Below are 14,984 nucleotides of genomic sequence, written 5' to 3'. Positions count from 1 at the left end.
ACTGATCCACTTTAATGGTCTTGCACAAGACAGAACCCAATGTCAACAGGTGATTCCAACCAATCACAGCTTGAGTCTAGTGACACCTTGTGCCAGGAGCCCGACTGGCTGGGTGTATCTGTATCATCCTACGGAAAGACTACAGGGTACCAGATATCTGATGAGCAGGTTAGGTAGGTAGCCTGTAACATATATCTGGGTGAATAGATCTCAGTGATGTGGAACCTAATCCAGGCTATCTTCCGGAATCTAGTTTCTGTTTCACTACATCACGATCCCCTGTGTAAAGGTTGCTGGTTACCAGGCTGAATTTCACTATGAAGGAAGCTGACATTACATCAATTAGTGGTGTAGGAAACATTAAAGTAAAGCTTAACTGCGATGGTGTTGTCGAATGGATGACAGCGATCAGTGTCTGTCAACAGTGGAATGTTATAAATTCCACCTTTAATCTCTCCAGCATTTTGTACTTTGAAGATTAGGTGCCATCTGTCTTAGCCTGAACATCCGACGTCACACTTAAGAGAGAAATAACACCAGAGAGAAGCCTCTAGCCTAGCTCAATCCCTGTGTATTATCACCTTTCACCTACATTCATTTAGAACCTCCGTGAACATTTAAAATTGGACTTCTCTTTGTTATCTATATATATCTTTTTTGAAGCTAGTATTTTAATAATGATTGCATGTTCGTTGATCCATTCAACGTTGGAAATCAATGGTACATCATCGTTTTGCTTTGTGCATCAACTTTGTTGTTTCAGTTACCAAAGTAATTTCAATTTAAAACAAACCACTGCACTTGCAAGTAATGTGATTGTAAAACTTGGACAGGCAGAACGACATCACTGGTAAAGTGTCTTCCCCAGGGGAAATATACTCTTTGAAAATAAATGCCCAATTATGAATCAAATGTGTCCGCTGACATTTAGGAAATTAATTTCTAGTTCTGATATTAATTACAAAATCCTAATTTGAGGTTTTGTAATGGTTTTCTCTCAGACATGCACCAGTGCTTGCATCAATAGAGGATTTATGTTGCCCTAATTGAAGTGTATACATCCTATGCATGAGCTCAGCAACTCCTAAATGTTGGTTCTATCACTACTCAATTAGAAGTCTACAAAGAGCGTCAAGTGAACACTCCTCCAAAAGCCTAATATTTTTCATCTTGATGCAGTGCCGCCACTAAAGTACTAAAAACACACCCAGGACATCAACTCGAACAAGGATTATGGGACTCTCAGATCGAGATTTTGCGTTACACACTCTCATCCTTGTGATCAGCATAATTGGTCTTCTAATAAACGGTATCTTTATCTGTATTGTGGCACGCATCAAGTCCCTGCAGACTCCCTTCAACGTCATCTTATGTAACCTTGCTGCGGCCTGTCTCTACGTCCTGACTCTAGCTCTAGTTCTCATAGTAATAAACCGGAATGACCCGATCAAGGCGAATGTCGTCGAGACTCCGAAATTGGTTATTACATATTACGTTGCCTCTGACCTGTTTTCATTATTCCTTGCCATTGAGCAACTTCTAGCCACATTTGTAGCCAAAAAATACTCCTCGTTTTTCAAAAAGAAGTTCCGTTTAGCGGCAATCTGTGCAGGAAGCTGGATCTTGGCTGTATTGTCTTGGGGACTGCTGAGGCTATATGAACATTTTACTTATGAAGAAGGGACATTAATTCACATTGTATTCGTTCCTGCTTCCCTATTTGAATCATCTTTGTTTCTTACTGTTCACCTCATCTTGTACTTGTGCATTTTTACAAGACTTTTGAGGCATCCCCTGGGATCGTCAACCCTTCAGCGAAGAGTTTTGATCAAGTTGGGTAAAACTTCCTTTGCTATGTTTGTGAGCAAGGCCGCCAGAATAGTTTGTCTTGCTTTGTATTGTGCACTACCAGACGAACGTCTGCTACTGAGGTCAATTGCAGGACTTGTTGAGGTTACGACAGCTTCCATTGACCCAATCATTTACGGCTATCTGCGAATCAACTTGAAGGATTCAGTGAAAACAGTTTGCAGCTGCTTTTACTGCAAGGAACCCGGTCGATTTCATTCCAGATCTGTTAACCAAGCTTCGTCCAAGGTATCAAAGACGCCCACTAAGCGACAAAATGACCAAGTGGTACAGATGTGCATTGATTGATGGTCACCGAGGTTACAAGAGACTAATTTAGCCCAAACTTTCACAGGTTTGTTATTTTATGCATATGTTGGGATACACCAAGTGAGAATACTGGTCTTGGACAAATTACCAAACGTTTCCAGCCGTCGATTTCAACCTTTCGTTACCTAGGACTTATCTTAGGACTTTGGAGGAGTTCCAGTCTTTCACTGTAACATGTCAACCTTACATGACAGATTGGGACTAGGTACTCGTTCAAACTCGACATAGGATTAATCCTAGCGTTTTGGGAAATCGGCTGCAGTACCTTTGAAGAAATGCTGTTGACCAGAACTATTTAAATTTGTTTGGTTTTTTTCCTTCAGGTGGAGAAGCTAAACTTCCAGACAACGGGGGCGTCCGTCCCGTCCAACGTACCCAACCTAGAAGCTAACATCCTGATGCAGAACATCTCCCGCATCGTTCAGGAGAACGAGCGACTCAAGAAGGAGGTCCTGGAGAAAGGAAGCAAGATCGAGACGCAGAATGACAAGATTGCTGAGCTCATCCAGAGGAATCAAATGTAGGTTGAAGAATCAGGTAGACCTGCCCCACCCAAAGACCCCTAGACCCCCCCCCCCCTAGACCCCCTAGACCCCCTAGACCCCTAGACCCCCAGGTCTAGGGGTCTAGGGGTCTTGGGTTCGTGGTGAGGTTCATGTTAGAGCTTGGAGGCCCATTTTTTATTAAGGGGTTCATTTGGGATTTAAGGAGTTTATTTAGGAGAGTTCAATGGGAGACTTTCTGGGACGATAGAGGGCAGTAGACTAACCGGGTTAATCCATTGTTTTCAGAATTATGCGCATGTTCAGAACTACGTAAACAATGGAAGTTTACCCAGTAAGTCTGCTGCCACCTAGCGTTTGAAAGTCTCCTATTAAGATTTATGGAGTTCATTTGGTATTTAGGGAGTACATTGGATCCAAGGTGGTCAATTTTGAATTTAGGGGGTTCATGTGGGGTACAGAGGCTCGTTAGGTTTGTGGTGGTTAATTTGGGATTTCGGGAGTATGATAATTTATTGTTATAGGGGGTTTTATTTTGGATATAAGGGGTTCATTGGGTGAACCAATGAGTTCATAATGGGATGTAGGGAGTGTATGTAAAGGCAGTGGACACTATTGGTAATTACTCAAAATAATCATCAGCATAAAACCTGGGGAGAGGTTGATGGTATAAAACATTGTGAGAAACAGCTCCCTCTGAAGTGACATAGTTTCCGAGAAAGAAGTAATTTTCCACCATTTTGATTTTGAGACCTCAAGTTTAGAATTTGAGGTCTTGAAATCAAGCATTTAAAAGCACACAACTTCGTGTGGCGAGGGTGCTTTTTCTTTCATAGTTATCTCGCAACTTCGATGACCAATCGAGCTTAAATTTTCACAGGTTTGTTTTTTTATGCATATGTTGATATACACCAAGTGAGAAGACTGGTCTTTGACAATTACTAAAAGTGTCCAGTGTATTTAATGAGGTAAAGAGTTCATTTTAGATGAGATGCAGCCTGGGGTACATTGGATGAAGTTGTGGTGTAGGGTTCAATGTGGAACCAGGGCTCATAGGGACCAAGTGGGTTCCCCTGGAATGCATGATGTTCACTGGCGAGAGGGAAACCAAAATGTTTGTTTTGTACAAAGCCACTGGGGTTTTGTAGGAAAATGAAGTTAATTCATTATTATTATTTTCCGTTGGCATTTCTTTTATTTCGTTTTTTTTGCAATTCCCGCTAACTTAAACCTCTACACTTTGCATTTCATCCCTATCATCAACGTCCACCACTCATCCCAACTGGTTTTCATTTACACATTTAAAATAAACCGGCTTCCATTCAGCACTAAACACTTTGCTTTGGTTTGCTTCAATTAATCCTCGTGGCTGCTGTTTTTAACTTGCCTCCACCTCCCCAGACACAACAATGTTAGCAAGACAGTGAATAATGATCACAGCTTTGTCAAAAAGTAGGTTGCCTTGACGTGTGATTGCGTGTGCATGCATCGTACGCTTGGCCTGTGCATGACACTGATTTGACTCCAGACACCAAGTTTGCTCTGAAGAGCACTGCAACTGATCTCACGAAACGCTAGGATCAACTCGTCCTAACTTAGGATGGGTTCAATGTGCCCTTACGTCTATGGTTACGGATCTTAACTCGACCCTAAACTTAACTTAAGTCCTAATATTAATCCTAAGCAAGGAAGAAGTTGGTGAAATCAACGGCTGGAAAAGTTTGGTAATTACTCAAAATATACATGTTAGCATAAAAACTTATTTTGTAATGAGCATCGAAGAGCTGTTGATAGTATAAGGATTGGCGTACCTTATTTTCTGTGAATTACTGCTTTTACAGACCATTCTATGCCATCATCTCACACAGTTTTCTAGAGAAACTCACTTTCTTTATGTTGGAAAAAAATAATATTTTTAGGTCTTATCTCGCTATGTTTCAGTTGCACGACTCGGGAAAGAGTTGGCATGCCAATCAGTGCAGTATGTTTTTTGTGTCCTTATGTCAACATCTTTGTATAGCATATGGAGCTGTTATAAGCATTTTGTATTGATTCTTTTGACTGCATTAAAATCAGTGCATGTATTTGATGGGAGACCCATGATCTTTGTTGCATGAGCATGGTAGTATTGTGTCAAGGTGTTTCTAACATGTAGTTGTGTCAAGTTTCACAGTACAGTGTAAACAAAGTGCGAACAAATAGCTTGAAAGAAGACTACAGTCATTCCTCAGCTAGTCTTGTGTCAAGGCATTTCTAGTATGTAGTTGTATCAAAATTCACAGTTCAGTGTAAACAAAATGCAATCAAATAGCTTGAATAAGACTACAGTCATCCCTCGGGTAGTCTTGTGTCAAGGTGTTTCTAGAATATTGTTTTGTCAAGTTTCACAGTGCAGTGTAAATGAAGGACACAAAAATAGCTTGAAAGAAGACTACAGTCATCCCTTGGGTAGTCTTGTGTCAAGGCATTTCTAGTATGTAGTTTTGTCAAGTTTCACAGTGCAGTGTAAATGAAGGACACAAAAATAGCTTGAAAGAAGACTACAGTCATCCCTTGGGTAGTCTTGTGTCAAGGTGTTTCTAGTATGTTGTTTTGTCTAGTTTCACAGTGAAGTGTAAACAAAGGACACAAAAATAGCTGGAAAGAAGACTACAGTCATCCCTCGAGTAGTCTTGTGTCAAGGCGTTTCTAGTATGTAGTTGTGTCAAGTTTCACAGTGCAGTGTAAACAAACAGCTTGACAGAAGACTACAGTCATCCCTCATTATCATAACTTCAAAAGCGGCTATACTGACTCACTCAGACATACCTGAAAGGATCTGATGACTCACATTTGTCAAATTTTTTCTTCTGAGATTTGTATGTTGACCTTTACTAATACCCTCCCACCCCCACCTCTGACCTCCCTGCTTGCCAAACCTGATTCCCTCTTTCCCTGCATGTTGCATCTCTCTTGCTTTCTCTCTCTAGTCTTTTGGTACAGCGCACACTTATCCAATTAGAAAAATGAGCACTTGCGCTAGTAGACAAATATCACATTTAATGCGTTGTAGCATGTTTCACTGCGCGTTTCACAGGTTAGCGAGGAAGGTTCGCAACCTTGGGCGTATTTCACATTACTATTCAGGCTTAGTTTACACAGCTAGTGCAGATTTTTGAGTGCATAACCTGTAAAAGCAGAGAATGTGTTTGTGACTGAAAAAAAGTCAAACTCTGCTGTAAGCAAGTCCATGAGACTGGGCACAAACTTTGTTTCCTTTCTGTCTTCCGTAAGATCCACCCTGCCGTGACCCCCAGCCCCCCTCTCATAATCCAAAGACCAGATGTTGGTGTTTATAGTAGGAAATTGAATCTGTCATCGTTGCACAGACACCAGGGCCCAATTTTATAGAGCTGCTTAAGCACACAAACTAGCTTAGCACAATCCAGCCTTGCAGTCTCGGGGTCATGTCCGAATTGGCAGCTACAGCTACGGCTACAGCTAGAATTCCGCGTTATCATGCGTTGAAGTATAATACGTCCTCAGCAACACCCTTAGCAATAGCCGTAGCCGGATAACGCCCAAGTGTAAAAATCACATGGGCCCAATTTCATGGCTCTGTTTGCTGTAAGCACAGAATCGGGGCTTACGGAAGCAGAGAATTCTGTGCTTACGGCAAGCGTATTTCACGGGCTAGCGGCGAATTTTGGCTTCTGCGCGTGCGTACTCCACTTTATTAGGCATTCTACGCTTACAAGGCTAGCGCAGAAATTTGGCGCTTGCACGTAAGCGGGGAATCGTGATTGTAAGCGCAGAATTCGGCGGTAAGCAGAGCCATGAAATTGGGTCCTGTAGTCTTCTTATCACAGTATTTACTCTCAATTTTAGAACGTCCAGCCGTCGATTTCACAAAACTTTTCCTAATTTAAGATTAATCTTAGGACTTAGGACGAGTCCCAACCCTATCTCTCACTCGGAGTGAGTGTGTCATGCACTGCCGTCTGTGGCTTGTGACTTGATGGGACAGTTACAGGTGTTTCATGCTCACCGAACTCGTGACTAAATTGTCAATAAACCACTACTGTCGGGCCATATAATAATATGGTTTGGAATGATGGATAAAATATGCCATGTATGATATCATGCGAAGAATGCATCTACCTGGTATACAGTCAACGCTCCTACTGTCTGAACATTCAACATCAATACCTCTGGGGCTTTTTTTTCACTGACACAGCGACCTACTTTTCTGACAACTTGCTTGAAGTCCTTTGGTATCATTCTCTTTGATTTCATTTTTGTCTTTGTCTTGTTGCCGTTCCCTTCAACTAATATTCCTCCTTTTATTTTGTTGAATCTGTTTTTCACATTTTCTGTATTTCTGCATTTCTGTATTCTCTTTGACCAGACGCTTAAATTCCCTTTCAGCCCACGGAAAAATGAGTTTGCAGACGATGACGTTTGTGACATATGGCTTGATGGACTACGGTAGTTATTTATTTGGGTTCTGTTTGATGCCTGAAATATTGCCTGTCTGCATTGGTCATATGCATCGTAACGACCCACCACAAGAGGGCGCTGTCTGTGTTTCATGGAAACCTATGGCAAAGCGTGACATCAAAAGTGGACATGCGCGGGGTATGATCGCTATTAGTTCAGCTAAGGTGATTCTTAGTGAATGAATTGCCATGATTTTTTAGCATCAACTGCACCTGGAATGTATATGCAATGTGCATGAATTTCTTGAGTTGGACAAAACTTTGAATATATTGGTTTGATTTGCATCAGTAGACCCCCTTTGCATGGGCCACCATCGTTAAGGTCGAACAGTGGTAGCGCACCTGTGTGTTCGCGACTCGCATAACTCTTAGCCAATGAATGGTCTTTCACTGACCTCTTTGAGGGCACTGTAAGGTTGTGATAACATATGCAAGGGGGTCTGTATTTGTATAAAACTTTGAGTTTGAGATATTTCCGGCAATAAACACAGAGGAAGTTGAAAGAATCAAAGATATCACAATTGAAAAAAACGCATAAGATTATGCCATATATTTATGAAGGAAAATAAGGTGGTAAAAAGAATCAATGCTGCATTTAAACTTTTTTTTTTTAAATTAACTTCCACTGTATTCATATTTACAGGAATGGATAATTTTTTATTTTGCTGCAAACCAAGCCAATATATCAATACACCACTACTCCATGTATTTGGGAAATTATTTATGTCTGTCATTATTTTGTTGTGATTTTGAAGGTTTGTGGAGCAAAGCAACACGTTAATGGAGAAAAGGAATGACTCATTCAAACAAACCACAGTTCAATCTCAAGCAAGGGTCTTAGAACTGGAACAAGAAAAGGTAACTCTTTAACATTGTTTTAGGGGTTGACCTAAGACAAATTTGATGGAGTGATGACCTCGGGATTAACGTGCAGGCGCTCTACCAACTGAGCTATTCGGGCCTATATTGTCGGCCTCCCTCTTTAAGACTGTGCGATATTTCAGTGAAACCTCCCTTTCCAATGATTTTGACTATGACTATATGTAGTTTAGGGTTGATTAAAGAATAGTTGTCAAGAGTGGGACTTGAACCAACAACCTCAGGTTTAATGTGCCGGCGCTCTGCCATCTGAATCACTTCATATATTATTCTTTGGGATAATGTTAACACTATTAAAGTCTTGTATAGCGCACGTATCTTCCAAACAAGGTGCTCAAGGCGCTGGGTATATACGAACTTACAGAAAGATTGGTAATTGCAGTGATGGGTTCTGAGACCCAACTATTTTGCACCTTATAAGGGTTTACAAGGTGCAACTGCTCGATAAGTGCACTGGGTTCTTTTACATGCGTTACACAACACATGGGACCAACGGTTTTACGTCCCATCCGAAGGTTATGTGTCTTGCTTATGGACACAAGTGTCACGGTTGGGGATTCGAACCCACACTCTGCTGATCAGAAACACCAGAGTTTGAATACGGTGCTCTTAACTGCTCGGCCACAACACTTCAAAAGACATTGTTTGACAAATGACTCACCTGTTGCCAAAGTGGCCCTGCACCATGCACTGCAGTTGGTTGCCTCCAAGTTGCCTGCAAAAGTTGGTTGCACGTGACTTTCTTTTTGCCAGAGTTATTCAAGCTGTGTTCTATATTCTATTACCAGGTTCAGTTGGCGACAGATTACAGTAATGCTACGGCTAAGATAAGTTCTCTACAGTTGGAGTTAACAGCTGTACAGCAACGAGAGATGCAGCTGAAGACGCAACTCAACACCGGGATGAACACCAACCAAGAACATCTGTCGGAGATGGAGGCCATGAGAGCAAAACAACAAGGTATTTTTTAATAGATGATAATTTGCATCGGGGATAAAGAATATTAATTTTTTTTTTTTACCCATACACCGATGTGTGTCAGCACTGTATACTCAGTACTTTCCCCGAGTCCTGTGAAAAATATCACAGGAATGTTACTCGGGTGGGATTCGAACCCACGACCCTTGCAATTCTAGAGCAGTGTCTTACCAACTAGACTACCGAGGTTGCCCGGTAGCTAGAGGCAGTTCGAATCCTATGTTTTGGCAGCGGGTACCAGAACGATATAAGAGATGATAATTTGCATCGGGAATAAAGAATATTAATTTTGGTTTTTACCCATACACCGATGTGTGTTAGCACTGTATACTCAGTACTTTCCCGAGTCCTGTGAAAAAATATCACAGGCATGTTACTCGGGTGGGATTCGAACCCACTAAAAAAAGGTATTTTTTAATTTTTGTTTAGTGTATATCAGTGAAGCCTCTGAAGCCCCTATAAATAAGCCCACGTTCTCTATTATCTCTTCAGTCTCCTGACAATGACTTGAGCAAGCTAGTTTAAACTTTGAGACCAATTCAAGAACTGACTCCGCAGTCGTGCAGTTAATTACCATCCTATAAGCTGCTGTAGTAGTCCCAACCAATTTTCTATACTTTCCGCCCGAGTTAAATTTTTTAGATTTGAGAAGTCTCCCGAACACCCGAACAATCTACTCCGGCGGTAGTAGAATAGAGCAAGACAGTTAATAATAATAATAATAATACCAAAACTTGTTCTCTAAGAACAAATTCTACCTTGCAAGTAGATACACACATGGTGTTACCGCGAACCAAATATATATATAAAGATTATCTTCCCACCAAGGGAATTCCTACAAGGGGATTTTGATGCCAAGCTGGCAACAGCCAATCTCTCTCATACAAACATTGGTTTAACATCTACGGTTATGAACAGCACAATTTAAGAATTTGTGCTTCAGTAACTAGACGACAATACTTATTCTAGCCAATGTGAAATCAGTGGTTAGCTTTTGGGATTCGAACCTACAATCTTGTGGTTGCATGTGGTTTTTTTATCTTGGTAGAATCCGACTGGAAGATCACAGAGTTATCGCGGAATCTTAAAGATGAGAAGCAGGAGAAGAAACAGTTGAGCAACCGTCTCGTTGTCATGGAAGAGGAACTCACCGATGCCAAGATGGAAAAAGACACCATTGATAAGGTCAGTCAAAACCTCACAAGTCACTTCATAAATTGTGGTTCAAATTCCAGCCAAGGTGGGCTGTGGACATAGATCAACTGTCACCATAGGGGCACGCCGCTCTGAAACAGGGTTACCCCCTTCACAAGATGTATGCATGGGTATCATCTACTAGGAGCCTGATTGGTTGAGCCGAATGCACTACCGTCCCAACTTTTCGCAATTATGGTTAAGTGCCTTGCTCAAGGGCACACGTGTCATGATCAGGATTCGAACCTACTCTCTGCTGCTGACAACACCAGAGCTAGTGTCCGGTGAACTAAACCGCTCGGCCAAGATGTGCAGGGATTTTTTTTCTGCAGGATTTGGGAAAGCTCTGAGGAAAAGTTTTAATTACTCATCGGTGTCGTTTAAGAGCAAATTAATACTTAATAGTAACAATAAATATATATGCAGTTCTTATACAGCGCATTATCACAAACGCGGGCATCTCAAAGTGTTCATTAGTTTTTTAATAAGTGCCATTTGTTCTACAATTTTCCTTTACTGTGCTTTTACTAAGTAACAGTTTTTCTAATCATTTTCCTGTTTATGACTTTGCGCCATGGTTTTTGTTATATTCCAAAAAACGACCAAGTTTGAAATCCTTTGGCCCCAAAATGATTAGTGTTCTCTTTGATTTTGCTTTGTAGAATTTTTCGGAGAGGAAAAGGAAAGCAACGATGGAGAAGCAGAGACTTGATCAGGAGATGGAGGAACTCAAGAAGCAATATGAGGTTGGACTTTGTTCATGAAATATGACATATTAATCCCCATCTTAACGGGCAAATTGGAACATACAGTCATACGTTTTGCATGAGACCAGTGTGCAGCATCACACACATTTCACAAAACTCATGTAAGCCTTTGGTTAGTGAACGACCAATTAGTTAATAATTCAAGCGCTTGATGCACTTGCAAGCCAAAATGCAATTTGCCCGTCAAAATGGCGTCTGTTGGAAACCATCTATACTATTTGTGAAAGTACAGGTCTCCCCCTTAACCCTGGTTAGGATGTCAGTATCCATTGCACTTAAAGGGAAGGTACACTATTGGTAATTGCCGAAGACCAGTCTGCTCACTTGGTGTATCTCAACATATGCGTAAAATAACAAACCTGTGAAAATTTGAGCTCAATCGGTCGTCGTAGTTGGGAAAAAATGATGAAAGAAAAATCACCCTTGTTGGACGAATCGGTGTGCTTTCAGATTATAGTAGGAATAAAAGAATTCTAGCTCGAAGTATTTTATTATTTTAGTGAGAAATCACCTCTTTCTCAATAAGTACATTACTTCAGAGGGAGTTTCCCACAATGTTTTATACTATCAACAGCTCTCCAATGCTCGTTACCAAGTCAGTTTTTAAGTTAACATTTGTTTTGAGTAATTACCAAACGTGTACCTTCCCTTTATATGGCAGTGCAATGGAGATTAATGACTAATTATAAGAGCTCGGCCCCTGTACTCAAATACTCAATAATATTTTCCTACTTCTTTCCAAAGGGCCAAATATCATGCCTCACGTTCTTTTTTAAAATGATTGTTGGACTCTAAATGTGTAGATGAAACTGAAATTGTCGGACTACTGGAAATTTAATAGGATCCATCCACAAATCCTATAAACTCAAACACAACTTCAGAAATTTTCAAGCGCAGTAGGGAGCCCTTTTCCCTGACCCATAATCTTTTTATTTTTACTTATTTTTGTTCGACTCCAATTGTGTAAATGAAACCGAAGTTGTCGGGTTTAACTCAAACCTTTATCAGATCATTTTCATAGACTTTCAAATAGCAACTTCAGAAATTTTCAAGTGCAGCAGAAATCCCTCTTCCATGGCCCTTAACCTTTATATTTCCACTTATCTTGCCCCCCCTCCCCCTTCACCTCCCCTCCCCTTGCTCTAGCTATTACCCGACAGGAAGTCATAGATTACACCACAGGAAATCTGTCATTTTCTTCCCCCACACTTACGTTTGAGCCCATAACATTCTTCTGTGCACATAGACTACTCCCCCATATCAACTTTTGCTTGTCGTAAAAAGGTACCAAAAAAGGTTCTTTTCCTTCTGTTTTAATGTGTTTTGTTTTTTTTACCCCCCATTCTTTGCCACGCCCTTGGTCTCAAAAGGAAAAGAACCTGACTGAAAAGAAAAACAAAACACAAACTAATTGGAAAGTTAAACTTTTCTTACGTTTTCACTTACTTTCCTTTTCTGAAAACCAATCTCCGAACTTTGAATATCATTGGAATAGTAATTGGTCTGATGAAATATATATTTAAAGAAAAAGAAAAATCTTTTTTTTTCTTCTGTTGCTAATTAATTTTTCCTGCTAACCACCATCACTTTCTGTTCTTTATTTTTTAATTTTCCTAGAAAACAATTGCTTCTCAAATAAAGGTATAATTTCTTGTGTCGCCGTTTGTTTTTAAGCCAGCATCGTTTTTAAAACCTAAACCCAGCCTGTGCTCCGCTTTTTTTCTTTCTGTTGCATTTTTATATATATATTTTTAAGGTATCTGTGTGACTCTTATATTGTTCTGCCCTTCCAACAAATCCTTTGTTACTCCTAACCTCCTTTTAACTTTTTTCAAGCAGTCTTGAAGGGTTTGTTTTAATCGATTGGCTTTGTTACTCTCGAAGCTCTCTCGCTGGTAGAATTAGATGCGTTGCTTTCTAACCCTGTGTCGTCTAAAATTGTCTTGTGGTTGTCTTTGGTTGCGATGTTTGCATCAGAATTCTCAGAATTCTCAGAATTCTCAGAATTCTCAGAATTCTCAGAATTCTCAGAATTCTCAGAATTCTCAGAATTCTCAGAATTCTCAGAATTCTCAGAATTCTCAGAATTCTCAGATAGGACTGTCGACCTTTTAGGTGAACTCTTATTTACATGATTTGAAAAGATTCAAACCTATATAAATGTCCTGGGTCCGAGGTTTTCTCGCTCTGGTTGTTTTTAGGTTTTTTTTCTTTTCAGTTTGCGGTTGTTTTTAGTTTGTGATTGGTTCTATACACTGTATTGATGGTCAACGATGCATGGCTTACACTTCTTGTCTCAAGAAACACGGAAATGACTGTCTTGTTTATGTCAAATAGAGTCTGTTCTGTTGTGGTTTCTTTTGCAAAGTTTTGTGATTTGAAGAGACTCAAATCTTGAAAAGTGTCCTGGGTTTAAGGTTTTCTCGCCCTGGTTGTTTTCAGTTTGTGGTTGTTTTCGTTGGTCAATGATGCACGACTACACTTCTTGTGTTAAGAAACACTCAAATAACTGTCTCGAAATGTCGTATAGAATATGTTTTGTAGTTGTCATTTGCCCTTTTTATTTTGTAAAGTTACTGAGTCTGCGTTCTGTGGCGTCTGTTTTTAGTGGTTGGTTGTTCTTTGTTTTCATAATCTCTAACTACCTTCCCTCATTTTCTGTTTCTTTTTTTTCTGTTTCTTTCTCAGTCACCCAAACCATTTTTTCCCCTCTTGATTTATGTTTGGGTTCCCCCAATCTTATTGACGTTGAGTATAGAATCCTGACTCTTTCCCCATTCTGTGTACAGGAGGAAATCAACAGCCTACAGAACAAACTGAGATTACAGAAGACTTCCAAAGATGTGGTTACTGCAGAACAGGTGGGTTCAATGCTTTCCATTGGCTACTGACATATTTGAATATTCATTTCCCCTAGTCAGGGGTCATTCATTGGCTGCTGACTGAAATGAATATCAATTTTCCCTAGCCAAGCATCATCAATTGGTAACTGACAAATATGAATATTCATTTACCTAGTCAAGTGTAATTCATTGGCTAGACACATTAATGAATATTCATTTTCATTAGTAACAGGTTATTTATTGGTTATTACAGATATTAACAACAATTTTCCCTAGTCAGGTGGTCATGCATTGTTTACTGACAGATATGAATATTAATTTCCCCTAGTCGATGATCATTCATTGGTTAGACACATGTATGAATATTCATTTTCCTATTCATTGGTCATTCATTGGTCACACTCAGATTAATATTCATATGCCAGTCTGTGTATAAACTAAAACTAACTTTTCTTGTGTTCAGGTCGCTCAAGTTGAACGTGATCTGGAGCTGCAATGGCGGGAGAGATCGGAACGGCTTCTCACCCAGTCCACCGAGAAACACGAGAGGATGATCAGTGAGCTCCACGAGGAGAAAGAAATACTGGCCAAGAAACTTGCCCAGACAGAACAGAAGGTAAGTGGGCCGATGGGGGATTTGACATGGTAGTAGTTTGCTGTCCTTTCCACTGACGAGGGATTTGAAACATCTCCTGACCTGGTCAGTACTAGACTGACTTCTCCACTGATACGTGATTTGAACCATCTTCTGACATGATAGTAATAATAATAAGAAGAAGAAGAAGAAGCATTTATATAGCGCTCTACGGAGAACAGAGCGCTTTACATGAGACTATGACAACAAAAGAAAAACAAACAAACTAGAATGGGTGGGGAAACAGAAATGTCTTGAGGAGGCTTTTGAATACAGGCAACGAAATCGCCTCTCGCAGACCCGCGGGGAGCTCATTCCATAGGCGAGGGGCAGCTATGGAGAATGAGCAATCCCCAGCTTTCCGTCTAGTTCTAGGAACAGAAAGCCGGGTCTGATAACCGAGTAGAATAACTTTGTTTCTATGGCCCTTTTCGAATCCACAGCGTTGGCTTTAGAATCGGCTCAGGCTAGCTTTGCCCTGCGGTTATTTTGACAATTGAGAGTGCTTTTGCCTACGCGCTCAGGGCTTC

The 14,984-nt window shown here is 40.4% G+C and overlaps 1 protein-coding gene across 2 annotated transcripts in view; it reads left to right on the top strand.

Moving 5' to 3' along the window:
• The window catches only part of LOC117303043 (FK506-binding protein 15-like), a 62,933-nt gene that overhangs the window by 37,790 nt on the left and 10,159 nt on the right, over positions 1-14,984 (top strand). The window contains exons 17-25 of one of the 2 annotated variants that reach the window (XM_033787093.1): positions 2,502-2,698; positions 7,089-7,148; positions 7,915-8,017; positions 8,827-8,998; positions 10,065-10,201; positions 10,873-10,956; positions 12,595-12,618; positions 13,767-13,838; positions 14,284-14,436. In XM_033787093.1, coding sequence (XP_033642984.1) covers positions 2,502-2,698; positions 7,089-7,148; positions 7,915-8,017; positions 8,827-8,998; positions 10,065-10,201; positions 10,873-10,956; positions 12,595-12,618; positions 13,767-13,838; positions 14,284-14,436 — 1,002 coding nt within the window. The remainder of the gene's footprint in view (positions 1-2,501; positions 2,699-7,088; positions 7,149-7,914; positions 8,018-8,826; positions 8,999-10,064; positions 10,202-10,872; positions 10,957-12,594; positions 12,619-13,766; positions 13,839-14,283; positions 14,437-14,984) is intronic. The other variant, XM_033787094.1, reaches the window with a different exon arrangement.

Source organism: Asterias rubens, chromosome 19 (genome assembly GCF_902459465.1).
Source record: "Asterias rubens chromosome 19, eAstRub1.3, whole genome shotgun sequence".
In the NCBI taxonomy this organism is placed as follows: domain Eukaryota; kingdom Metazoa; phylum Echinodermata; class Asteroidea; order Forcipulatida; family Asteriidae; genus Asterias; species Asterias rubens.
This window is presented reverse-complemented; position numbering and strand designations above follow the sequence as displayed.